The sequence below is a fragment of the Drosophila willistoni genome, assembly GCF_018902025.1.
Source record: "Drosophila willistoni isolate 14030-0811.24 chromosome 2R unlocalized genomic scaffold, UCI_dwil_1.1 Seg167, whole genome shotgun sequence".
Lineage (NCBI taxonomy): Eukaryota > Metazoa > Arthropoda > Insecta > Diptera > Drosophilidae > Drosophila > Drosophila willistoni.
Genome location: NW_025814050.1, coordinates 14,273,095 through 14,298,422, shown reverse-complemented (window position 1 = coordinate 14,298,422; position 25,328 = coordinate 14,273,095). Strand labels below are relative to the sequence as shown.

General features: G+C 38.8%; 4 protein-coding genes across 6 annotated transcripts; 2 read left to right on the top strand and 2 right to left on the bottom strand.

The window, feature by feature from the left end:
• Positions 1-626: 626 nt before the first annotated feature.
• On the top strand, positions 627-2,943 carry LOC111518551. The gene is made up of 2 exons (XM_023175697.2): positions 627-1,549; positions 1,611-2,943. The coding sequence occupies exons 1-2, from the start codon at positions 1,090-1,092 to the stop codon at positions 2,402-2,404; spliced, it is 1,254 nt and encodes a 417-aa protein (XP_023031465.1). The 5' UTR covers positions 627-1,089; the 3' UTR covers positions 2,405-2,943.
• A 463-nt stretch (positions 2,944-3,406) lies between these two features.
• LOC6642301 lies at positions 3,407-7,018 on the bottom strand. Of its 2 annotated transcripts, none has more exons than XM_023175627.2 (7): positions 6,870-7,018; positions 6,565-6,674; positions 6,230-6,439; positions 5,216-5,681; positions 4,386-5,156; positions 3,955-4,316; positions 3,407-3,894 (listed from the first exon to the last, which is right to left on the bottom strand). In XM_023175627.2, exons 1-7 carry the CDS (start codon positions 6,934-6,936, stop codon positions 3,550-3,552), a joined length of 2,331 nt encoding a protein of 776 aa, XP_023031395.1. In that variant the 5' UTR covers positions 6,937-7,018; the 3' UTR covers positions 3,407-3,549. The 2 variants fall into 2 exon arrangements, with proteins under 2 accessions (XP_023031395.1, XP_023031396.1); XM_023175628.2 differs by having other exon boundaries at positions 3,955-4,313.
• A 484-nt stretch (positions 7,019-7,502) lies between these two features.
• LOC6642300 (nuclear transcription factor Y subunit beta) lies at positions 7,503-8,455 on the top strand. The gene is made up of 3 exons (XM_002064947.4): positions 7,503-7,787; positions 7,852-8,159; positions 8,257-8,455. The coding sequence occupies exons 1-3, from the start codon at positions 7,715-7,717 to the stop codon at positions 8,344-8,346; spliced, it is 471 nt and encodes a 156-aa protein (XP_002064983.1). The 5' UTR covers positions 7,503-7,714; the 3' UTR covers positions 8,347-8,455.
• Positions 8,456-9,616: 1,161 nt separating this feature from the next.
• On the bottom strand, positions 9,617-25,073 carry LOC6642299. 2 transcript variants are annotated; one of them, XM_023175871.2, is made up of 7 exons: positions 24,244-25,073; positions 22,724-22,878; positions 22,323-22,652; positions 21,940-22,246; positions 19,901-21,070; positions 10,137-19,841; positions 9,617-10,071 (listed from the first exon to the last, which is right to left on the bottom strand). In XM_023175871.2, exons 1-7 carry the CDS (start codon positions 24,941-24,943, stop codon positions 9,638-9,640), a joined length of 12,801 nt encoding a protein of 4,266 aa, XP_023031639.1. In that variant the 5' UTR covers positions 24,944-25,073; the 3' UTR covers positions 9,617-9,637. The 2 variants fall into 2 exon arrangements, with proteins under 2 accessions (XP_023031639.1, XP_046866644.1); XM_047010688.1 differs by having other exon boundaries at positions 22,718-22,878; positions 24,244-24,711.
• Between the last annotated feature and the right edge of the window lie 255 nt (positions 25,074-25,328).

Here is a 25,328-nt window from a genome sequence, read left to right as displayed (position 1 = left end):
TATGGAACACTTCAATTCGGATCCCTGAGCCATCTTTGAAGGCACTTAGCTGAAAGAAGCCAATTACATAGTCTGATCATAGAAGATGCCTGCATGAATCATGAAGAGAGGTCTGCCTGATTTCGTTGATACATTCCTAAAATACTTTTATCAAATCGTTAACTGGTCTTGTATAATTATATTAGGCATATTTTGTAATAACCGATACAGAAACCTGAAAGGCATAAAACTTGAAAATTTGTCTCCTTCCGCGGGGTCTTTAGCAATGCAAAAACCAAAATATCAGTTATACATATGTTTACTTTTCACTTTACTTTGAAAATCTGTCAAACACAAATCACAAAGCAAATGTTTTTTTTCATGTTTTTATAATAATGGCTTTCAATCTGGAGAACAAAATTTGTTTAACAATTTCGCAAAAAATCGTGATATCATGATTTTTTTTTTCCAAAAATCGAGTCGAAACTAATTTTTTCATGTATCCAAGTGTTTGATGTCATTTTAAAGTACACTTAATTCTGATTTAATTGATATTAGTCAAAACAAATTAAAAAAAAAAAGACAGATTTAATAAAATTGTATGTTTTGTAAAATTCAAGAAAATCATAGATTGATAATCTGTAAATATGCTAGTTTTATACGATTTGAAAGGGATCTTTTGATTACCTGCTTCTATTGACTCACTTGCTATAGACCCCGCGTAGGTTTAATCCGGCACTGTAGACGATGAGTCCAAACAAAGTTGCTTCACTATTGATAAAAACGGGAAACCCCCGTAGATAGGGGCCTGAAAACGACAATCAAACTGTACACATACTTATGTATATAAGAACTTTGCTCGAAAGCAAATAAATGATAAACATTACCAATGTGTTGAGTTCTCACTTGTTAGCTATAAAGTATAACCCGAATAGCACCCGAGTTGCCGAGTTGCCAAAGCGTTAATACTGAGTCAGTTCCACGCTATTCTCGGAGACGAGCATACCTTAATCGGAATTGTCTAAATCTGCTAATAAATATTTGCAATTTTTAAAGCACCTGACTCTTTTTTGTGATTATTAATAAATTTGTGCAAAATTTGTTTACAAAATGAATGAATCCGAATTATCGAAACTTGATAACTACTCGTTGTTCGAAATATTCGAACAAATTAAATCCAATTGTGAAAGGGAAAATCCAAACAGCGCTAATGTCATCAAATATGCGGATCTGTATCAATTTATAACGACATTTGATTGGATTTGTCGGCAGTTCTTTTATTGGAATGAGGATCTATATAACACACTTGCAATTGCCCAATACAAGCCTCCAAATTCAACTATTAATTTGGGAGAAATTTATTGCAAATTGCAGAGACTGACACAAGTGCAACAAGAAGAATTTTTTAAATTATCCATTAATGATATAGTTGAAAACTCACAGATAATGGAAGTCTCTATAATATATACAACAGATACATACAATACGAATCATTTGGAATTTTTTGAACAGATTATGAACTTACTTTCAAAGAAACGCTATTTGAAATATCTGGAAATAGATATGAAAGGTATTATCATAGAGAATTACATAAGTAAAATCCTAATCTTATTTTCTATTTTTCAATATAGAATATACTCTGCCAAATTTACCACAATTTTACAATCTCAAAAAACTGACTTTGAATGTGAAAATAAATGCTGAAGAATTGATCGAGTATTGTATATCCAATCCAAATTTAGAGTGCCTGACTATCAAGAATAATGAAATGTATGGTAGATTGGCCGACATTGCTCTAGATGGCAAATGCCTGCAAAATTTGAATACATTGAATTTTCTTATGAAACCAGATATCGATGCTGCAGAATATGCTCCTTTGGCAGGATTACCAAAGCTACAGGAGTTAACCATACGTGGAAAACATAAAGCTGAATCGCTGACCCATCTCTTCAGCCGTTTGGCTGAAAAAAGCTTACTACGTAGTCTATCTATAGAGGATGCCGACCTGAGTGATGCAGAGATTAAGCTCATCTCACTGATACATTCCTTGTCAAACGTAGAATGTGGTGTCATCGAACCAGAAAGTATTGGCCATCTGAAACAGTTAAATAAACTTTATTCTATCAGAATAACATCAAAATATAATATTCCAAATATATTATCAGAAATATGGAAGTTGCTAAAGTCTATTCAACATACAATAATAATATATTTCCAGTCTGTAATAATTAACTACCTGCAGTATAAAGAACGATTGAATCGATTAGATATCAAATGCAGCATGTTGTATTCAGATGTTCAATTGAATTTAAACGATATTCCGCAAATGGAGTATTTTTTAAGATATTTTCCGAACACGGAGATTACTTTAAAACAATATCCAACGAACTGGCCAAGAGACTGGAACTCACTTTTGCCAAAATAATTTTACATGTTCCAAACTCTTTTACTGTGTCTCAACTCAACCTTTAAATAACCTTCTAAGCATCACTTTGCCCCTTTCTATTTTGCTATTCTCCATTTAAGCCAAGCGGTTTTTTGCATAGTATATAACTTCTGTTCTATTCGTCCGATCTTATTCAAATTTTGGGATATTGTATTTCACAAACTCTCTCGTTACTGAATTTCATGAAGATAGTCTAACTCAATCACCGATTTTTTTAAAGCACTAATTGATATAGTGGTCTGATCTGGAAGATTTTCATAACATATCTCACATGTTATCTTACTTAAGTTTGTTTATGAACTACGAATGAAAATAAATTGAATTTACCGTCGAATGATACACGTTTTATAAAAATCCAATAAAAAGTATATAGTTTTCAATGCGTTACAAATATGTGACTAATTTTAAAATAACCTCTGTACCCTTAAAAATAAAGTAACCTCGATGAAGTTATAAAAAGGTGTCGTTTGTACCGGATATAAATACATTTACAAAAAATCAAATTATTAAAGCTAATACACTAAATATTTATACATATTAGTTTCGCTTGCATCCCTTGATTTTCCCATTTCCGTAAGATGTATCGATCAGCAGATGGACCTGAAAATCGGACTAAATATCATACTAATAATAGAAAGGACAATTTTTTATACTTCAGTCCGGAGGTTCACATCAAATTTTGAAAACTTTAAATAGATAGAATAGACAACACTAACTTTTATAAAAAATTTTTGTTCAGACTAAAATGATTGAACCCAATTGAAATGGTACTAGAAATACCTGATTATACTAATTATATATTAACATCAAAAATCAGTACATATATAATTTGGTTTAGCCTTTTTAAAAACCAAAGTTGACGTAAATTAATTAATATCCAAAGAAAAAATGCCTAGTATTTGCTCTTATTTTCTTGCAAACAACGAATCGCAAAACATTTTTTTAACCATTTAAAAATTCTATATTAAAATGAATTATGGATTATACAAAAAAATGATCGAGAATTTTATTATATTCAGGTTGTTAATACAAAATAACAGTAGGTATATATCAATGGCTTCATTATACGTTTTTGAGTATAAACGCTTAATTCTATTTTTAATAGTAGTAATCAATAATTAATTTTAAACGCCTTCGGCCTCCTTATCGTCATCCTCGACTGTCATTGTGTCGGTCTGATTCATTTCCGACAGAATTTTCAATGGATCCTCACTACGCAAGTAGCCATTGTGCTCGGGATGTCCCTCGAATATCACCTCGCCCTTGATTACACGCACACGCGGACCATGCGCACGAGCTGTAAATTTCACCTTGCCACAAGTGTCCGGGCGGAGGCGACGATGAGCCCGTAGACCGCTTACAACCACAAAGTACTTATCACATCCATAGCACTTGTAACGTTTCATTCCAATGTGACGCGAGAGATGCGAAATGAGAGTCTCGCGATGAGTGAAATCCAAGGAGCAGATCTACATATAGATATTCAAAATAAGTGAACTAATCTAGATGTTAACCTATCATTTATCTACCTTGCATTTGAAGGGCTTCTCTCCTGTATGACGACGATGATGAACTTTCACCTGGCCCGGCGTGCGAAAACGTTTGTCACAGAAATTACACTTATAGGGCAATTCACCCGTATGGATCATCTTATGAATCCTTAAAGCTCCCGATGTAGTATACGTTTTGGAACATTCATTACACTCATGCTGCTGCTGTGAAGCAGTTGCTTTGGGTTTTGGCACACTTGAAGATTTCGAAATTGGTGGTTCAGGGGATGAGACTTGCAAATTTTCATTGACTGGACTTGCATTTGCTGTCAATTGAGGAGCCACAGAAATTTTCCCTGACTGAATCGATGGCTTTAGTTGCTCCTCTCCATCCAAGACTACTGCAATAAATAAACAAATCTAATTAATTACGAATTAAATTCAAAATTTGTTTTGTATATTTGTCTTACCTTTTTTTGGTAGCAGCGTCACCTTTAAAGTATTCAATTTATCATCACTCATGCTATGCATGCGGCTTAAATGACGGCGCAAATCTTGAGCCTGTTCACAAGAAGTGGGGCACATGGGACAGGCCCAAAAGAAGCAATAATTGGGATATTTTTCAAATAGTGTTTGCCACACATTGCTGCATGCTGGATTTAATAATAATTCCAATTTAGTGGGCTCATCTTTCTTATCATCAGTGGACAGGTTTTTGCTATGCACAAAGAAAGATCTCTTTGTTTTCGTTTGCAATACACTTCCAGGTATGGGTAATGTTCTCTCAATACTACGAATTTGATTTTGAATTTCTTCAATCATTTTCCTTGACTCTGGTCGACTTTCCAAATCATAAAAGGCTTCCTGGTGAAAGGTCCCCAAGCGATTATTATTTCTTGGCGGAGATGAGACTACTTTAACACTGTTTGAGTCAACAGTAGATGAGTTTATATTTTGAATATCTTGTTTAACAACCTGTGTGATTTGTACGCTGCCTGGCGTTGTTATTGAGGAATGTTTCAATGTGGTTTTATTCACTTCTCGTGGTAATTTTAGAATTTTTGTATTTGGTGGAAGTTTTATAACCATAAAATTGCTGGGCAACATTTGTAATATATTTTCAGCAATCAAAGGTTTCTTGTTGTTGTTGTAAATAGAATTTGAGTTTGAATTCGTTTTCAATATATTTGGTCTTTTAAGTATGGCAGTATTGGTGGCTGATTGATTATTCCAATTGACAACTAAAATAAACACAGAGTTAAATATCAATCCAGTGGGAAAAATGTCACAAATTTCTTACTCTTTAAATTCGATTGGGTGGGCGCTGAGGTCATTAGTTCCGGCTTTGGCTTTAGGGCCGGCAAACGCAACTTGCTACGCCAATCCAAGCCCAAATTTGGTTTAATGCTTGCAGTCAACTTCGGAGATTCCTCTTCCTCATCCATGGGTTCTTCCTTAATTCGAATTTCGTGCTCGCTATCATCATCAACATAGTCCTTGGGTTCCTCTTTGATTTGAACATCACATAATAGCTCAGCTGGTAACTGACATTTCTCTGCAGTGGCAACCAGCTCAATTCGATGGGAAACACCATTTATGGATTCAATCTGACCGCAAATTTCCTTACTATGCTTACGATGCAGTTGTAAGCCTTGATGGGACTCAAAATGTCTGCGGCACAAGGCACAAACGTAACGTTGCCCATATACATGAATTAGCATATGCTTTGTAAGATCATTGGCACTGGGAAGAATAGAATCACAGACCTAAAATGGAAAAACAAAAATTTAAATTACACATAAATATATTCCTAAATGCAAACTTTGGGCATTTTCATTGATTTGCTCACAAAATGATGATCAACTTTAAAAAAAAACTTGAATAAAAGATATGAATTTTATGAGCAAACAATCAAATTCAACAAAATGATGCTTATTCTCTAAGTTGTATATTAAATTAAGAGAAAAGCATAAGTTGTATCTTAATTCTTAAGAAATTAGGATAAATAATTTAATTTTTATACTAAAACTTATAAAAATCAATTTAAAATTATGAAGTAATTTTTAATATAAACCTTACATATGTATGTATATAGAGATTACATGTTTAAATCACAGTATATACATAAATAGAGACATTAACATCAAAATATAAATAAAAATCGTTGAGAAAAAGTTTAAACTATTGTAACAAATATAAGCAAAATATATTCTAACCTGTCAAAAATGTTGCAATAAAGCAAAAAGAATAAATACAGAAAAAGGGAAAAAATCATCATGCAACAAGTTTTCGAATAACGAAAAAAAAAATTTACCCGGCAACAAAATTTTTTCAACCCCTGGGAATGATTTTTGTATTCATGTTCTAGAATTTGCTCCAACGAATCGCACCAAAATGAACAGCCGAAACGACAAAAATGACGATTCATTTTATGATTGACCATGTGCGCATCGTACTCCAGGCGAATCCTGAATGAGGCTTGGCAAAATTTGCATAAATAATTTCTAGATGATTCGGTGAATAACTGTAAATTAAAAAGAATCAGTTATAATTTAATATTTACACACAAACATATGCATGTACATGTATGTATGTATGTATGTTTTGAGTAATTAAATTTAAGGTTAAGTTTTCAAGTTTGATACTTGCCTGATCAGGATTAATGCTAGCCAAGCTTTCAATAAATTTCCTCTCATCCTCCGATTTGTGATCGTTAGCAATCACCGTTATCATATTGGTGGCCTCTTTTATGATTTTCACTGAATTGAGTAGTTTAGAAAGAATACAATTGGGAATTGAAAAAGCAACGCTAACGGTATAGTGCGTAATCGTAATAAAACAGCATCGCATATACACAAACACAAACGCACACACACACACACACAGAAGACAAACACTTTCGACGATGCATGCATAAAACTAACGAAATGTTTTAAACATTTGTTGTTATTTACCGCCATCGAAATCCATGTCGATGTCGTCATCCACCTCCTGTTTGATCCTTGCTCTATCTATGTCCATGCTTAGACAGATTCCCCACGTGAGTTTTGCCAATTAAACAAAAAGCAGCGCAAAAACGATCTTGCGAACAACCAAGAATATACATCGATATTAATTTTACAAATATTTATCGACACAATGTATCACCTCCTATCGATAGCGATCCTTCTACCATACAAACTATCGATTAACTATCAAATTTAAAATTAAAACTTAATGGGCAAGAAATAGGACAAAATAACAAACTTAATATTAATTAAATTAGCCATATTGAGAGTGCAACTTTAAACTTGACACTTTAAATTCGCAATCAATAAATCATTTTAGTTCCAACAACAATATGTTATTTATAGTGTATTCAAATGTATTAATAATTCAAGCATCTGACATTAAATCAAGGAATAATATATAAAGTAGATCTTTTTTTTACAACTGCCATGTTAATGATAACCTTTGTGTTAATAAAAATAATTCAAGTTCAATATTTATTTAACGGTATATCTCGATAACGATTTTTTTAGCCAGCCGATTGCGCTTTTCAACATTACATACATGGACATGCTTCCCAACACTAAAGCTATCGATAAGTAATTGCAACAAAAGAAATAATAACATCGCAACTACTAACTAACATCAAAAGAAACATAAATTAATATTATAGTCAACAAAAGATAAGAAATCAGGACATTAAAACATTTAGTTTCAAAGTCAACAGTTGCGCTTTTGTAGTGCACCTTTAGGGCAAACTGATACATTTAAGGGTTTCAAGGGATACCAACTATAAACAACACAGAAAAAAATGAGCAACAGCGAGGACTCACAACAATATATAAGCGATATATTAGTAAAAGAAGAGGATGAAGCCTCGGGTGGTAAGCCAGTGTTCAAATAACATATAATTGTAAACATTAAAAGAAATCTCATGGTTTCATTTAGACGAATCTGACAAACAGGATCATGGCATCATGCTGCGGGAACAAGACCGATTTCTACCCATCTGTAATATTATTAAGATAATGAAAGTTCCCGTCCCGCAGAATGGTAAAATCGCTAAAGATGCACGCGAATGCATACAGGAATGCGTCTCCGAGTTCATATCGTTCATCAGTAGCGAGGCCATAGAAAGAAGCGTGGCTGAGAATCGAAAAACTGTCAATGGCGATGATTTACTAGTTGCATTTAGTAATCTCGGCTTTGACAACTATGTGGAACCCTTGTCCGTTTACTTGCAAAAGTATCGAGAGGTTAGTATTCTACAGAGTAGGTAAAGCCGTGCAAATTTTTGGTATCGAGCCCGATTTTATCAAGAATTATTACTAACTAAATTTTCTTTTTTTGTAGTCAAATAAGTCGGATCGGAATTTGTTCCTCGATACCAATTTCATACAGAATGAGGACTCGGCGACAACCAATGATAATGTAAAGCAGTAATAGATTATATTTTTTAGCTTATACTTAATTTAGGCTAAAAAGGGAAGTGCATAATGATCCAACATATATATATATATATACACAAAGAAGGAGATGCATGAGTAGTAAACCATAATTGTACATTTTTATTTAATATACACATATGAAGAGGATTGGATTATAGACTGATTGGCCTGGTGTCTCAAGTGAAGCAATAGCGAAAATTCTATCATACAATATTGTTAGGATAAACATTATGGGTAAATAATATAGGTACATATGTGAAAAGAATGTCTAGTCAGCACGTAAAACCAGAAAACCAGAATCTTACACATAAAGTAAAATGAGGTCAACATTGTACTTTACATTAGATATATTTTAGAATCTAATCTAAAAACAGGGCAAAAATGAAACTTTTCGCAATGTTTAATTGATTCAAATTTATATTTAGAATATTCCAAAATTTTTGACTCAATTGAAATTCTTGATAAAGGGGCATCGGCTTTTCATTTCTAAATTCCGTCCTCTTTAATATATATGTAGTATTTTATGGGCTTTACTAATTGTACATATAATTTTCAATATCCTAAAATCTTTATATATTTTTTTCTATCCATATTTATTTTGGAGAACAAACAAAAATTTATTAATTTTTTAAATAGAGCTAGCTTTGTGAAATTTTTCAAATTATTTTCAAATGTTTATTTTTTTGTAATTAAAAAATCTAAATATTTTTTTTACACTCCCAGGGTTAAAAAAAAAAGAAATAATGCAATTATCTTAATAATTTTTTTGTTGTTTATTTTAGAAAAACACCAATATATATTTTGTTGGGTCATCTACAAGGTTTACACACATTTATACTCAAAGATATTACATAAGTAGATGTATATGTATTTTGTAGTTTAATATATGTGTATTTAATGATGTATGCTTTTTTTCATAAGGTAAAATCAAATTTTCACACAATAAAAATAAAATGAAAGTTTTAACAAACAAAAACCTGCCGTAAGGAACATTTTGTTATGGCTTTTTCGTATATATATTCATATAATATATTTTTAATTTTTATATTTATATATGTATAATTATAATAATAATCTTTTTCGTTTTCAAATCACTGGGGCGGGGGGCAGGGGTAGGGGATACTACAAGGTAAAACTAGAAGACGTGATGATGTGGCCACCGATTTTCTTATGTCTCTTTCATTTATCATTTAAAATATCTATATACTAGTTTAAAATTAATTTCTTTTTAGTATTTGTTTTGTTTTTTATATCCTCTGTGTGTGTGAGTTCAACAACATTTTATTTCAAGCCAATAACATTTCATCATTGTCCAAGGGCTCATCCTTGATACGCATCATGGAGTGCTGATCTATGGCATAATCATTGAGAAATATATTCGAATCATTGTGATTTAAATGCAATGTGGGCGCTGCCTCCGGATGCAATTCTCCCGTTTCCTGGCTAAAGCAATAGGATTCGAAATGTTTCGAGCATATTTGCTTGGAGTTGTCCCATTTGGGTATGGTATCAATTTTGAGATTATAACACCATTTGGCCCGATGATTGCGATTCTCGGGAAAATCAAGAAGCGGCAATTGTCCATCCTCGGCGCCGCAGACAATGCATCCCGTTGCTGCTTCCTGGGCGGGTAAGTGATTAGAGCAAACATATTGTCCACTATACTGCTGGGGATCTCCTAGTTTCAATGATCCGCACCATTGCTGCAGCAGTTGCGGATCTGTGAGAAGAGTAATCCATTTTAGTATTTAATTAAAAATGACAACAAATTATAGTACTACTTACCACTGGGAAATCGATGGAGTTGGGCCGAACCATCTTGCACTGGACAATCAGGAATGCAGCATGTGGGACCAATGGGTGCGGGCGTATCTGTGGGTATTACCAATTCGGGGCTGTAGCTCTCCCTCTGATGATACAAATGCCTAGTGGGTATGGCATTCCGCATCAGGCGGCGTACTCCCATCAACTCGGGCTCAAAGTGACGACTACAAATAAGCCGGGTATTACGCTGTGAGGCTTTAAATGTCATCCCAGTGGCCTTTTCCCAATTTCGTATGGAATTCGGATTGCTGGGCAGGCGAAAGAGTTTGATGCCATCTCCACGCGGTCTTCGGCAATAGGGTAGACAGCATTGTTTGACTTTCCAAGGAGCCATCTGACCGCCACCAGCACCTGTACCTGATCCCCAAGGACGTCTTTCACGCTTTACGTGCGTCTCGACACCAGTAGTGTCGCCGTCTAGATCGGCTTCATCGTCGTCATCTTCCTGCAGACTCTCATCGCGACCACTTGCCTCCTCTTCATCCTCCTCGCTCACATCTGAGGCCATTTCTTGGCACTGTTCATTGGTATAGATCTGATCTGCCACATTCTTACCTAATTCCAATGTCGGCACCGCCCATGGACGTAGTCTCCTCAAGCGTATACAATGCGGCTCAAAGTGTACACTACAGATCATGTATTTCCATGGCTTACGCTCGTCATAGCGTATCCGTAAATTGTGCATCCAACGTTGCTGATGACGTTTCGATTTTGGGAATTTATATATATGAACACCGTGCTGGGATCTCTGACGCTGGCAATGGGGTAGAGAGCATTTGTCGTACCCAGATTTAATGGGATTATACAAAGTCTTATCCTGTTTAACGGCCGGTAGACGCAACTGATGCCTCCAGCTGCCAAAAGATGTCATCGACTGTGATTGATCTTGATCTTGTTCGTCGTCCTCATCCTCATCTACTTCCATTTCCATTTCTGGCTCTAAATATAATCCCTCCATCTCTTGTTGGTGTTGTTGCTGCTGTGGCTTTTCTTGCTTGATCCGAGTACCCTGCTCCAATTGGGATCTCTTATCCAAACGCATGTTGATAGCCTCGAAATCATTATCAAACAATTGGGCAGGTGCTCGAGGACCAAGTTTCCGCGTAGGCACACTGCCATGCACCAGTCGCATATTGACCAAACAAGCCGGATGAAAATGGATGCTACATATACGATAACGCCAACGATACTCCGGATCAAATGGCACCTGGGTATTATGCTGCCAACGGGCACACATTTCCAGCGAATGAGGGAACTTGTGCAGAGTCATATTCTCACTGGTCAAGTGATTCGAGCAGCCTTCGATTTGACAGAACTTACTGGATTTCCGTGGTGGAGCAGGACGTGGCAGGCAAAGCTGGGTCACACGTCCTTTAATATGCGGCACAACACGTTCCGGCTCATCGGCTGGGGGTAAAGATGAGTTTGACGCCTCTGTTGGCCCAGTTTCATCCATATCCATTTGCGGGAACTCATTCTTATAGATATCCTTCGGTCGAAGTGGGCCCAAATGCAAGGTGGGCATTGAACCTCTTCGTATGCGCGCCCCATTAAAGCAATCCTGTTCAAAATGATAGCTACAAATGCGATAGCGCCACGAATAGTTCTCATCCACATCGACTTGGGTGTTATGCATCCATTTCTGGGTAGCTTCCATAGAGGTGGGGAACTTGTGTAGCTTGATATTGCCGTCTACATCGTTGGCAGTTATCTGACAACCTTGGACACTGCAGTGCCGGGCATTATAGTGGCCACCACCGCCGCCATAACCGCCACCACGTTGACCTGGTGGCACAGATCCTAGCGGTGGACTCAATGGCCCCGTCTCGGAGTAAGACAAATGCGATTTGTTGTTGTCCATTTTCTCATAGCTGGAACATTTTTCAACATGGCCCACTTCGAGGAGAACTTCCAATGCCTGCATTTCGTCCTCATCCCCAATATCTTGGGAATCTTCTTGCAAATGTCCATCATTGGCCACCAATTCAGTGTGAAGTGTTTGTGTCTCTTGCTCCTCCTCCACCTCATTCTCATGTATTTCTCCATCAGATTCGGCATGTTCCATCATAACAATGGGTTCCAGCATTGAATTTTCATCGAAACTTTCCGCCTCTCGATTGTTGGCCTCGGCGAATCTCTCATTCATCTGTTGCCACTCCTTTTCCGTGAGATTCTGATGCACCGGCTCATCAGGTAGATGCAGAGTCGGTATACTCCAGCTCTTCAATTTGCGTATGTCAGTAAAACATTTGGGCTCAAAGTGTTTGCTGCACACTTTGAGCATATAACGCTGATGCTCATGGAACGGCAATCTCGTATTATCCAGCCACATTTGCAGGATATCCGATCTCGGCGGAAGTCCATGCATTCGGCCACCATCACGGGGCTGGAGTGTATTACATCCTTGAACCGAACAGCTAATAATCCGTATACGTACGCAATTCCTTGCATTCTCATAGTTGAAATCAAGCAACTTTTCCGGAGCATGTGCCTCAAAATTTTTCACACTATGATCATACAGGATTATATAGTGGAGTGGGCACAATTTTAATCGTTGATCTGTTTCCTTCAATTCCATATAGTCGAGCCAACTTTGCCGTAGTTGAGGCTCCTTTGGCAAATTATAGACCATCCGCTGGAAATTCTTCAACAGCTCCACACACTGAGGATAACAGCAATCCTGGGCACCGGTTCTTTGCTTGGGATGCTTTCGTATCTTTTGAACATCTGGTTCCTCTGTGTGATAGATATCGGTATTCTCATGACCTAGCTCCAAAGTGGGCATGGCATAGCGAATACGTATGCGTCCGTTTTCGAAACAAGAAGGCTCAAAGTGACGATAGCATACTCGAAGATTGGCCCATTGATCGTTGGGGATTTTCAAACGGAAGTTATACAACCATTTCTCGCATAGCATTTGCCTCTTGGGGAAACTAGTAAACTGTATGGACTCATCCGTCTCCTTGGATCGCCCACAATCGGGAACACAGCACACACTGTTCTCTTCCATGACGACAACTGGTTCGAGCATTGAACTCTCTTCGAAATCTTCTCTTGCCTGAATAACCGGCACAGGAGGCAATTTTTCGTTCAACTTTTGCCATTCCTCCTCGGTGGGATTTTGATGTACCACCTCACCGGGCAGATGAAGTGTGGGCACACTCCAGCATTTCAATTTGCGTATATCCGTAAAGCATTGCGGCTCAAAGTGTTTGCTACACACTTTGATCATATAACGTTGCGGCTCATAGATGACCAATTCGGTGTTCTCCAACCACATTTGGAATACCTCCGGATTTGTGGGCAGACCATGTAATCTGCCGCCATCACGAGGCTGAAGTGTTCCACATCCTCGTACTGCACACGTAATAAGACGAATTCTCGAACCATTTCGGGCATCTTCATAGTTTCTTTCGAGCACATCATCCGCGGAATGTTCCTCAAAATTATCCTGACTATAATCATATAGAATGATGAAATGAAGAGGACACAATTTCAAGGGTCTCTCCTCAGTGTCTTCGATTTCCAAATGCTGTAGCCATCTGCGTCGTAGCTTCTCCTCTTTGGGCAAGTCGTGGACCACCCGTTGGTAATTTTTTTGCAATTGTATACACTGAGGATAACAGCAATCAAGTCCTGTTATCCTTACGCCAGGCAACACCTTATTAGATTTACGACTTTTGCCTAGATTTGGTTCATCAGTTTGATAAATGTCCGTATTCTGGTGACCCAACTCCAAAGTGGGCATGGCGCCCTGTCGCAATTGGCCATTTTCAAAACAAGTTGCTTCAAAGTGCTTATGACACACACGAAGTTTGGCCAATTGATCCCGGCCAACGAATGGAAGATGTAAATTATATAACCACTTCTCCGAAAGTTTTCGCATTTTGGGAAAACTGCAAAATTGAAGTGTTTTATCCAATTCCCGGGAGCCACCACATCCTGGCACACAGCAGACACAGCCCACATCGTCGTCAAGTTCATCACTGAAAATCTCCGGATTTGGTAGCAGTTTAATGTCTTCCGTGTGACCCAAATGCAATGTTGGTCGTGCTCCAGGTCGCAATTGTTTTCCGGAATTGAAGCAACGAGATTCAAAATGTCGCTCACACACATTATGTTCAACATTTTGCGGCAGGGTAGCAGGATCAAGGCCAAGATTCATACACCATTCAGCGAGCAGAGCTGGCCGCTTGGGTAACTTGTGGTAACGACGACGCGGCAGGGATTCATCTTTAATGCAACCAGCGACCAGGCAACGCAATTCGCAGCTAACTCGACTAACTGTTAGATCCAAAGTGGGCACAGCTCCATTACGCAAGTCTCCTGTATCCGGATCAAAGCAATCCGTATCGAAATGCAATTGACACACCTGGAAACCATGACTGCTGGCCTGCATGGAGCGATGCTTGCAATTGGCTGCCCATCTTCGTATGGTGGGCATATCTTTGGGATAGGGATGCAAACGGAGAGCCTCACTCTTTGGCTGGAAGCATGTCAGTACCGAACAATAGTTGGCTCTAATGAATTCCATAGCTTGTTCAGTCTCCTGGCTATCGGCAATGTTTCCATTATGCCTGGCATTTGGTATAACATGACCATCGTGTCCCAAATTCAAGGTGGGAATAGCCCAACTTCTCAATTGTTTCTTACAAATGGCTTCGGGTTCGAAATGCGTCTGACAGACATACAATTGCAGTGGATCCACCAGACGTGGTTGCTGTTGTGTATTCACTAGCCACTTGAGCAGCGCCGTTTCCGTATTGGGGAAACGATAGAGACGCAATTGGGAATTGGCCTGTTGCAGACACGACTGGATACAACAGATTCTCACCTTACCCCGGGGACTGGGTGTCGAGCCAAGACTGGGACTGCTCATGGCAGCCAGTTCAGTTTTTATTCTCAACGGCAGAGTTAATTCGGTTTTAATTTGCAACGGAGTCTCTGAAGGCAGGTGCATTATTTCCTCTTTGGTTGGATTAAAGAAAATGTCTTCCTGATGATTCAATTCCAAAGTGGGCACTGCCCACGGCTTTGGACACGCTGGCCCCAAGGCATCCGGTTCGAAATGCAGTAGACAAATACGATAGATCGTATGCTTGCCAGGATCATAGTTTATCATGGTATTGTGCAACCATTTCTCAAGAAGATTTTGATTCTGTGGCAATTTCGTCAAGTGTATATTATCCGTGTACTTTGAATGACATCCGGGTACGGCACAACGTAATTTCAGCGCTTGTGTGGAATTGGCAATGGACTCGTAAATAGGTCGTAGCTCCTCAAATGGCAAATCCTCGTAAAGCTGCATAAAGTGCATTACACACAATTGTCCTTGGGTAGTAGGCGGTAGTTTTAAATAGCTTAACCACGCCTCCTTGATTTGCGGATTCTGTGGCAAGGCGTAACTTCTATATAGATTTAGTCGAGCACATGGACAACTTGCTACCAAGCAACCACCAGAAGTAGCCACAGTCATTTGATAAATATTCTTATCGTTGTGACCTAAATTTAGAGTGGGTAATGCCTCTCTGGCGAGTTGGCCATTGCGCACCAAATGTGGCTCAAAGTGCTCCAAACATACACGAAGTTGTGCAGGATCCAAATCCTCTTTTAGATTCAATTTGAGATTGTGCAACCATTTTCTTAGCAAATGAAAATCTCTTGGGAATTTTTGCAAGCCCATCATTTTACCGCATTGACTAAGGCAACACTTCTTTGGTTTATTCATCGTCATCATCATCATCTGCTGGTGCTCCTCCCCATCCTCCATCTTCTCTTTCTTCACTCTCACTCCCATACTCATCATCATCATGGGAATCACCTCGTTCTTCTCCAGTTTTGGGCGAATATCCGGCGGTTCCGTTAGCTTCCTCTTGCGACAATGTTTCAGGCTCCAAAGCCGAAAATCCGAGTGATCTTCGACTTCATCGTCACCATTATCATCATCATCATCATCATTGTTTCGCTCTTGTCCGTTGCATGTATAGGGCAGTGGCATCTGATGTCCAACATTTATGGTAGGCACGGCATTTTGCTTTAGTTTACGTGTTCCCAACATTTCCGCTTCGAAGTGCTCAATGCAAACACGTCCCACACAATCGACAGGCTCCAGGTGAAGATTGGCACACCATTTAAGCAAAAGCTGATGATCTTTGGGAAAGCCAAAAGTACTTAACTGATGGGTGGGTGTTCGCTCCTTGCGGCAATGCCTGAGACAACAAATTGGTGTCACATTATTCGCTGGCTTCTCACGCCTCACACCCAATGACGGATGTGGCGGGGGAAGTAGATGATGCGGCGGAGCAGGCGATGGAAATTCCTCGTCTGGTACTGGATCATCGGCATACGTCTCAACCAGTTCCAAGGGATCAAAGTAATCGGAATGTGAATCCTCATGCTCCTCAGCATCTTCGGGTGCGTCTTCCTCCTCATCATCTTCTCCTACTTCTCCTTCTTGATGAGGATCATCCTCATCGTCTTCATCTTCGAATATTTCCTTCTTCGGTATTATTTTTGGGGATGATTCCAAGCTGCCATCTTCCTCTTCCGCCATGCTAGCCTTAATGGCTTCATTATCATAAACCAATTCCTCGTCGTGACCCAATTTAAGAGTAGGCACTGCTCCTGTCTTCAATTTCAATTTGCCCCTAACCAGAGGCTCAAAGTGATCAGCACAAATCCGTCCGCGACATTGATCTGGAGTCAGATGTAAGTTAGCCCGCCATTTCTCCAGTAGATCCTCACTCCTGGGATAACGATAGGTGCGTAAATCATTATCAATACTCCGCCTTTTCCTGCAATGACTGAGCGCACATGTCGGCGTAAAGAAACCCGGTATATTCTTGGGATTCTCATAGATGGGCTGCTCCTGTTGATGGCCCAATTGCTGTGTAGGCATAGCCCATCCACGCAATTGCTTGCCATCAATGCAGCGACGATTGAAATGGGCACTGCAGACCCTTGTCATTTTGTCCACCTCATCGGGTTCCAGTTGAAGGTTGTGCCGCCATTTAAGTTGCTGCTGCTTGCCACTGGGAAAGGGGAATAGACGAGCTCCATGCTCTAGGCGACTGCGTCCACAGCTACGCACACAGCACTTAAGATCAGCAAGAGATTTCTTAATTTTCACCTGCCTGGTGTTCATATCGGTAGCTTCGGCCATGGCATGGATATTTGGTTTTACATCCTGCTGCATTTCGGTATCGTCCATTGGTTCTAACTTTATATCGACTGATCCGTGTAATTTTCGCGGACGACCAAAGAGATTACTTTGCAGTTCTGCTGGATCAACCTGATACAGATCCTCTGTCTCGTTGTGACCCAAATTAATGGTCGGTATGGAGCCAATATTCAGGCGTGTCTTGCCAATGCAAACATCTTCAAAGTGATCATTGCAGATCTTATAGCGATCGCGCTCCTTGAAGATTAAGTGCTCAAGCCGTAGGTTGTGCCTCCAACGTTGGAAGAGTAACGGATCCTTGGGGAAACTATTCATTTGCACTTCATCGAATCTCCTGGTCTTTCCACAAGTCGGTACACAACATTTGAACACTGGATCCACATAACGTTCTTCCGGCTTTGGATTCGGGATGAGCTCAATTTGGGCATCATCGTGTCCCAGCTCTAGAGTGGGTATGGCCCATTTGAATAAATGTTTCGGGCCAATGCAATCGACTTCAAAATGCTTATTACAAATCCGTACACCCAAACAATCGGCCGGATTCATTTTAAGATTATTACACCATTTCCACAATAGATCATCATCTTCGGTCGGGAAACGAAAGAGACGTACATCGGGCTGATCCTTCGACGATTCACAACTCTCAACAGCACAGTGTTCATCGACAAAAGCTTGAGCCTCATTAGGGTAGATATCGTCATCATCGTGCCCCAATTCTAGAGTGGGTATGGCTCCGGCACTCAATCTCTTGCCATTAAACGAATGCGATTCAAAGTGTATCGAACAGATGCGATACTGAGACCTTGTAGCTGCTCTCGGACGTGTCTTGATGTTATGCATCCATTTCCTTAACTGGGTAGGGCTATGGGGCAAACGGAAGAGTTGCACTCCCTGAGCTCTGGTGCGTCGACAACTCTCCACAATGCAAACTCTCTGCAGGCACAATTTGGTGGCCTTTAGTTTAGCTGGATTCTGATAGATTTTATAGCCAGGAGGAGCATTCAAATCGATTGTGGGCACTGCCAAGGGCACTGGACACTTCTTACTGAGCACATGAGGTTCGAAATGCGCCGAACAGAGTCTCCTTTGGGCGCTACCCACCATGGGCACTTGCAAATTGTGTGCCCATTTGGCCAATGTGGAACGATTGAGCTTGGGGAAACGATAAAGCTGAACATTGTGCAGAGCTCGAACCTTGCGGCAATGTGGCAAACAACATCTGGGCACCCAGGTGGGTTTCGTCATCGATGATATATCTCGATTTGGATCTCGCCTTGTCCTCCTCTTGTACAACATCGAGTGCTCTGGATTCTCATAGAGATTCTCAATGTTCGAGGATAGATTCAATGTTGGTATGGCCCACGGTCTCATACGTTTGCCAATGCAATGCGATTCGAAATGTAAATTACAGATTCTCATATTGGGTAACTCGGCCACACCAATTTCCAGATTATGCGCCCATTTCGCCAAAACATCGGATTCTTCAGGTGGACGATATAATTTAATGTCATCCACACTGGGATTACGTTTACAACTTTCCACACAGCATTCTCCTTGCTCCTCGCCATTATTGGGAGCATGTGGACGTGCATAGAACTCCGCCACTTGCTCCGGTGTTGGTAATTCATAGGCAATATCGTCATGACCCAATATCAGAGTGGGCACTGCCCATTTCTCTAATCTCTTGTTACGCAAACAACGATCTTCGAAATGGACTTCACAAATGGCATCATTGAACAGTTTACTGCCATCGGGCACAGGTCTTTGCAGATTGGCACACCATTTCGTCAAGAGGGCCACATTGCTGGGGAAACGATGAAGATTCGCATGATCTCGGTCACGATTCCTTTTACAAACAGCCACACAGCAGGTTTCCCTAATGTTTAGCTTCTTAATGACATCAGGATTTCGATGAATATCCGTATCATCGTGACCCAAATGCAACGTGGGCACTGCAAATGGACGCATACAACCGCCAATGCAATATGGCTCGAAATGTAGGCTACATATACGCATTCCCTTGTGCATTTTGTCTTCGGGTATTTTCAAATTATGACACCATTTCCTCATCTGCTCAGGTCTTCTAGGTATCGTATGGAATGTGATGTTCTCGCTATTATGACGCTTACTCTCACAACTTGGCACACAGCAAATGTCCATGCTATCGCTGACATTCATGCCACCGGTTAGAGAGTTTCCACCCATGCCTAAATATCCACCGCTTCCCATATTATCCGGATCGACATAATGAGAAGCTGAGCTAGCCGATGATGAAGTGGATGCTGCCGTTTGACGTTGATATGCCGCTTTATTGTGATGATGTTGTTGTAGGGCATGATGATGTTGCTGCTGCTGCTGCTGCTGAAGATGATGCTGATGATGATGATGCGGCGTTGAGGAGGAACTTGGTGTCGGCGGTGGCCACAATTCATTCTCATAGATATTAAATGTATCATTATGACCCAAATGTAATGTTGGTACAGCGCCTGCAAGTAAAATAAGTTAAGTTTCATTTCAAATTTTCATTTTATAATTATTTTCTCACCTGGTGATAATTTACGCAAACCCAATGCCTCTTTAATAAAATGTGCACTGCATATTTTATGATTCTTGCCACGATATACTGCCGGATCGAGGCGTAGATTATAGCACCAGCGTCGCAGTAAAACCTCATTCCTTGGAAAACGATATAGCGACATATTGAAATCCGTGGAACGACTTCGGCGACAAAAATTGAGGCAACAACGCTTTTCCTCCACATACAAATTCTTGGGATTGTCATGTATCTTGCCATATTGTGCACCACCGAGATGCAATGTGGGTACTGCCCATGGTTTTAAACGAAATTTACCAATGCAACGCTCTTCAAAGTGACGACTGCAAAAATGCCGCGGCTCCTTGGCCTGCACGGGCAGACGTGCATTTTGACACCATTTGATTAAACTTTTGATATCCTTGGGGAAATTGTAAAACTTGAGATTACTCTCACCCCGCTGGCTATTGCAATGTGGCATACTGCAGCGTGCCACTTCGCCAGTGGTAAAGGTATTCGTCAGTTCGCGATTCTGATATAAATTGGCCACATCGTCGTGTCCCAGATTGAATGTGGGCACTGCCCAATAGCATAACGAATACCGATTGATGCAGCGTTTCGGAAAATGCATGCTACATATCCGAAAACTTGTATAACTCGAAGCGGGTATATGAAACATTTTTAAATTGTGTAGCCATTGATGCAGGTATTTATCATCTTTGGGGAATGTGAAGAACTGGAGAGTGGGACTAGTGCTCTTGCTTACCCCGCACATGGGTACACAGCACAGAGCGTCCTCGGAGTCATCCAGCGTTGAGGAATGAGCTTGGGGTCCACCAATGGCTCCTGACCCGTGTATGGAATTATCACTGCCGTAAGCATTATTATTACTGCTATTATTATTATTATAATTGGTGTTGGAGGTGTCGTGCATTCCGTATGAAGAGTCACTTGTCGAATTGCTATAGCTGCGTTCCAACTTAACATTCACCTCTCCCTTGGAGGAGGAGGCAGCGGCAGCAAACATAGCCGCTCCATCGGCATTTGCCTGTCGCTGTTGAAGCAGCGAACTCAATGCCGCCGTGGCAGGTAATGCTGAACTGGAACTGGATGAACTGTTGGCGTTTGTCTTGTGGTGTGATCCAGTAGCTGCTGCCACTGATGGTGGCGGCGCTGTGGGCACTGCAAATACACAAATAGAGATATAGCTTTGCTTATTGAAATTGTCTATCAAGTTTTGTAAGTTTGCATTTAATATTCTTTTGTCTGTAAAAAGCAAAAAATGCTTCATTCCCACCCTCTAAAATCTACAGCTAAAGTCGATACCTCTTGGCTCACAATTTTCTTCGATATTTCTCAAGGAATTTAGTCAAATATTTATATAATTATAATTGCCATTTTCATGTCTCATCTTTTCAAGTGATTCTCATAATTATGATGATAACTTGTTTAATATTTCAGCTTCTTCAATCTCACCAATTTGGAAATACTATATGACAAAATATAAGAGAAAACTTATCACATTTTATGACACAATACTAACTCGAAAAAATAAAGATAAGGTTGATCCTGACTAATTTTTCGAATCTACATAAGAGTTTTAAGAACAAGTAAAATTTATATTCTATTTTCCTAATGTATTGTTAATTATTTTTAATTTGATGTTGAAATTATGTTAATGTAGCCACACAATTGAACATAATTTTTAAAAACGATAGATTCTAAAAAAAAATAAAATATATAAATGAAGTTAATCAATGCATTTTTTGTATAGCAAAGAACTTTGTTTTTCGAACAAAAATGGGTGTTTTTTTTTTGAGGAGCCAATTCCTTAGGAGCTCTAGTCTTTGCTACTACAGCTATAAAACATTTTGCCTTAAACAACATTTTGCCTTTTTTATTACTAATTGTTTATGTTAAATAGCATTGAAAGCCTAAACAAAGCCTAAACAAAAGCTGTCTCACATGTAAACATATATATTTTTTGGAAAGGAATAAATCTTGAATTTTCCCCTCTGTTATAAGCAAGTCCAAGTGATTTTTTGACTTACTTTCCATGGTAGCCATATGACAATCTTGTAGTTTATAATTTGGCTGCTGCTGTTGTTGTTGTTGTTGCTGTGGATGGTGATGCTGTTGTTGTTGGTGCTGCTGCTGCTGTTGCTGTGACTGATGCTGCTGTTGACCTGTATTATAGTATTTGCCACAAAAATATGGTGCCGCCAAACGATGCTCATGCAACTCCAAAGCCGTCTGATACCACAAACGACAAATGGGGCAATCGTAACGTTGCTGGAATTTATGTTGCGGCAAATGGGTATAAAGCTGCTCTCGTGTGGCAAATGTCATTGAACACATCTGCAAAAGAACACAAACAAATTAGTTAATATATGTACATAGTTGTTTATATTGTTAAAGCTTATGCCCAACTTACGTTACAAACAAAACTATCATATTCATGTTGCATATATTCATGGGATTCACATTCGGCAATTGTATCGAAATGTTTACCACAATATTTATGACAAAAGAATTTATCTGTACGATGCAAATGTTTATGTCTTTGCAATTCTTCGGCACTCATAAATGACATGGGGCAAATGTTGCATTTAAATTCATATTCATGAATGTTGCAACTACTTTCGGCCACATGACGTAGATAGGATTGTTTCTTAAAGAAGACTTCTTTACAACGTTGACAAATGGGTAAATTCTCTGAAGAACGTTCCGTTTGTAATTTACGTCTTGGATAATTATTCGAATTCTAAAAGAGAAACCAAGACATTTTAATTGAAATCGAGTAAAACATTGATTTTGCAAAAAACAAACCTGTACCTTGCTGTATGGTGTAGATTCATTTTTTACTGACATTTCCACTTTGGGACTCAACATATTTTCATTAAATTCATTGTATTTAGTAAAATCGGCAAATGGAGTATTATCATCAATATAGTTGGACGATTTATAGGCAAGTTCGTCCATGGGTTCCGCTATATTTAAAAGAAGCAGACAAATAAAAAACAACAAATTAATTTGTCAAATGTCAAAATGATGTAACACACACAAACACGTATAATATATATTTTATATATATAGTTCTTTTAATTTTCGATATCGATTGATTCACTAGACAATTTTTAATTGGTTATTTTTTGTTTTCGCAAATGTAAATTATTGATTTATACCAAAAAGAAGAGATAAATTTCACTTTCTATTTTAATTTTTTTATAAATTACTTTTCAGTTTTTAATAGTTCTCTCCATTTGTAGTTCTATACGATTCAGTTGGGTAATATAATGTGTATCTGTTTCTATGGTAAGAAAAAATTAAACACATAAAATAGAAATAGAAATCTATATGGTATTGGGGGCGCGCGCCTCGAGCCTTCTCTGACAACAACTCTTCTCTGATAACAAGTACACATGGTAAATGTGTATGTGTGTGTGTGTGTGAGTATATTTACCATGTATTTAGTATAAGTAGTAGTGAGAGTAATAGATAACAACAAAACTGACAAACTTCGATTTCAGTTAGAAATTTTATAAATATTTTCTTTCATTTTTTTTTTGTTTGTTTTTTTTTTTTTTAAATTTATAAGATTTTTACGATAATTATTTATCTTGATTATTTTAAATTAGTTTTTAGTTTTAGGCCCCGCCCTAGAGAAATTGATAGTTTCGTCTTTTTTTTTATAGGTTATAAGTCTATTAGAGGAACCAAATGTTACATAAGATGCAAAAGCCCGAACCCATTTTAATACATATATATATGTACGTACATATAGTTATATATACGCCGGTAATAATATAAAGCATCTATCTGAGTATACATATTACTAAATGGATACACACACACACAGAGACACACATACACGTCCATATCCATTGAGGCACACGCATACAGAAAAGTGAGATACACAGATACACAGAGGAGGAGAACCCGTAAGTAGATGGATAGATGGAAAACGACGAACGACTGAACCGAAACCAAACCGAATAAAATAAAAGCGACAATCGAAAAGAAAATAAGTAAAATAAAACCTCAGAGTAACTCAAGAAAATATATATAATGTTTTTTATTGATTCCAATAAAATTACATTACATTTATAAAAGGGAAAAAGTAAAAACCAATTTACTTAAACCACCCCACCAAACCTCATACAGATCCCCCCCTTAAATATAACTGTAAATAAATGAGTTTCTCTCTCTCTCTCTTTAAATATGTAAAGATGTGCGTGTGTGTGTGAGAGGTATAGAGAATTGGAGCTTATTTTTAATTTCATTTCATTTGCAAAAAAATTACATGCAAAAATTACATGCACCGTTATTTTGTATCATTGTTTTTGCAAACTCACATTTAATTCTCATTTCTGTGGATCCGCTTGGTGCTGGCGGTGGAGCCATTGTATTATGGCCATATTCCATAGGTTCACTTTTGATATAGGGATATATACCGTGATGATGATGATGATGATGATGTGGATTGGAATGATGAGGATGATGTCCACCTCCCCCCATGTAAGATCTTCCACTAAGATGGTGTTGTTGCTGCTGCTGCTGTTGATGTTGTTGTTGTTGCTGATGTTGTTGTTGTTGTTGATATTGCAGCAGCTGGTTGTGGGCATAGGCGACCGTATTGGCCGCCTCAAGGTTATAACTGTTTGAATTTCCACCTCCACCACCAGCGACACCCACAGCATTGACATTGAGGCCACCGCCAGCGGCACCATAATATCCATGTGTTCCATAGGCATTCATTATGTGATTGTTGTTAGAGCCTGAAGTTGTTGTTGCCCCCGCCGCCGAAGAGGTGGAGGCGCCTGCTGATGATGAGAGATGCGGGTAGGGGGTGGTGGAAGAGGTGGAAGCAACATGTGAATACCATTGGTTGTGTTGTATTTGTTTATGTTGTTGTTGTTGTTGTTGCTGCTGCTGCTGAGGAGAGGGAAGATGGTGGTGCAGCTGCTGCTGCTGTTGTTGTTGTTGTTGTTGTTGCTGTTGATAATGCAGAGGATGCGGATGGGGGTGATGATAATGTGGATTATGTTGTGACATTACGGACGGTTGATATATAAATTATATATCCTTAAATTCAGTATTAATCCAAGTTATCCTTATATTATAAAAAAGGGCGCGCTTCCTCTCTCGCTCTCGCTCTCTCTGTCTCTCATTGGCGTCTTTTATATACCAGTTTTTTTTTTTTGTTTTTTTTCTTGTATTTTTTTTTGTCTCTTCTTCACTGTATGTCTGTATGTATGTATCGAAATGTCGTTAATTTATTTGGATTTTTTTTACGCTCTTTACACGGTTTCGGGCACATTTTCATAGTAAAATTTTTTCTTATGTTATCCCAATTGGAATACGCATTAGTAGCCATCAATTTGTATAATTCTAATTTAACTTTTTTCAGCTCATTTAACGCGCGACGTACGAGACAAAA

Excerpts from the sequence above, each read along its gene's own strand:
- LOC111518551 (XM_023175697.2), top strand. The coding sequence starts at position 1,090 with ATGAATGAATCCGAATTATCGAAACTTGATAACTACTCGTTGTTCGAA. Across the intron at positions 1,550-1,610 it reads TCTGGAAATAGATATGAAAG|AATATACTCTGCCAAATTTA; the intron begins GTATTATCATAG and ends TTTTCAATATAG.
- LOC6642301 (XM_023175627.2), bottom strand. The coding sequence starts at position 6,936 with ATGGACATAGATAGAGCAAGGATCAAACAGGAGGTGGATGACGACATC. Across the intron at positions 6,675-6,869 it reads CGACATGGATTTCGATGGCG|TGAAAATCATAAAAGAGGCC; the intron begins GTAAATAACAAC and ends TACTCAATTCAG. Across the intron at positions 4,317-4,385 it reads GACGCTGCTACCAAAAAAAG|TAGTCTTGGATGGAGAGGAG; the intron begins GTAAGACAAATA and ends TATTTATTGCAG.
- LOC6642300 (XM_002064947.4), top strand. The coding sequence starts at position 7,715 with ATGAGCAACAGCGAGGACTCACAACAATATATAAGCGATATATTAGTA. Across the intron at positions 7,788-7,851 it reads AGAGGATGAAGCCTCGGGTG|ACGAATCTGACAAACAGGAT; the intron begins GTAAGCCAGTGT and ends GGTTTCATTTAG. Across the intron at positions 8,160-8,256 it reads ACTTGCAAAAGTATCGAGAG|TCAAATAAGTCGGATCGGAA; the intron begins GTTAGTATTCTA and ends CTTTTTTTGTAG.
- LOC6642299 (XM_023175871.2), bottom strand. The coding sequence starts at position 24,943 with ATGTCACAACATAATCCACATTATCATCACCCCCATCCGCATCCTCTG. Across the intron at positions 19,842-19,900 it reads TTTGCGTAAATTATCACCAG|GCGCTGTACCAACATTACAT; the intron begins GTGAGAAAATAA and ends TTTTACTTGCAG. Across the intron at positions 10,072-10,136 it reads ACTCCATCGATTTCCCAGTG|ATCCGCAACTGCTGCAGCAA; the intron begins GTAAGTAGTACT and ends CTCTTCTCACAG.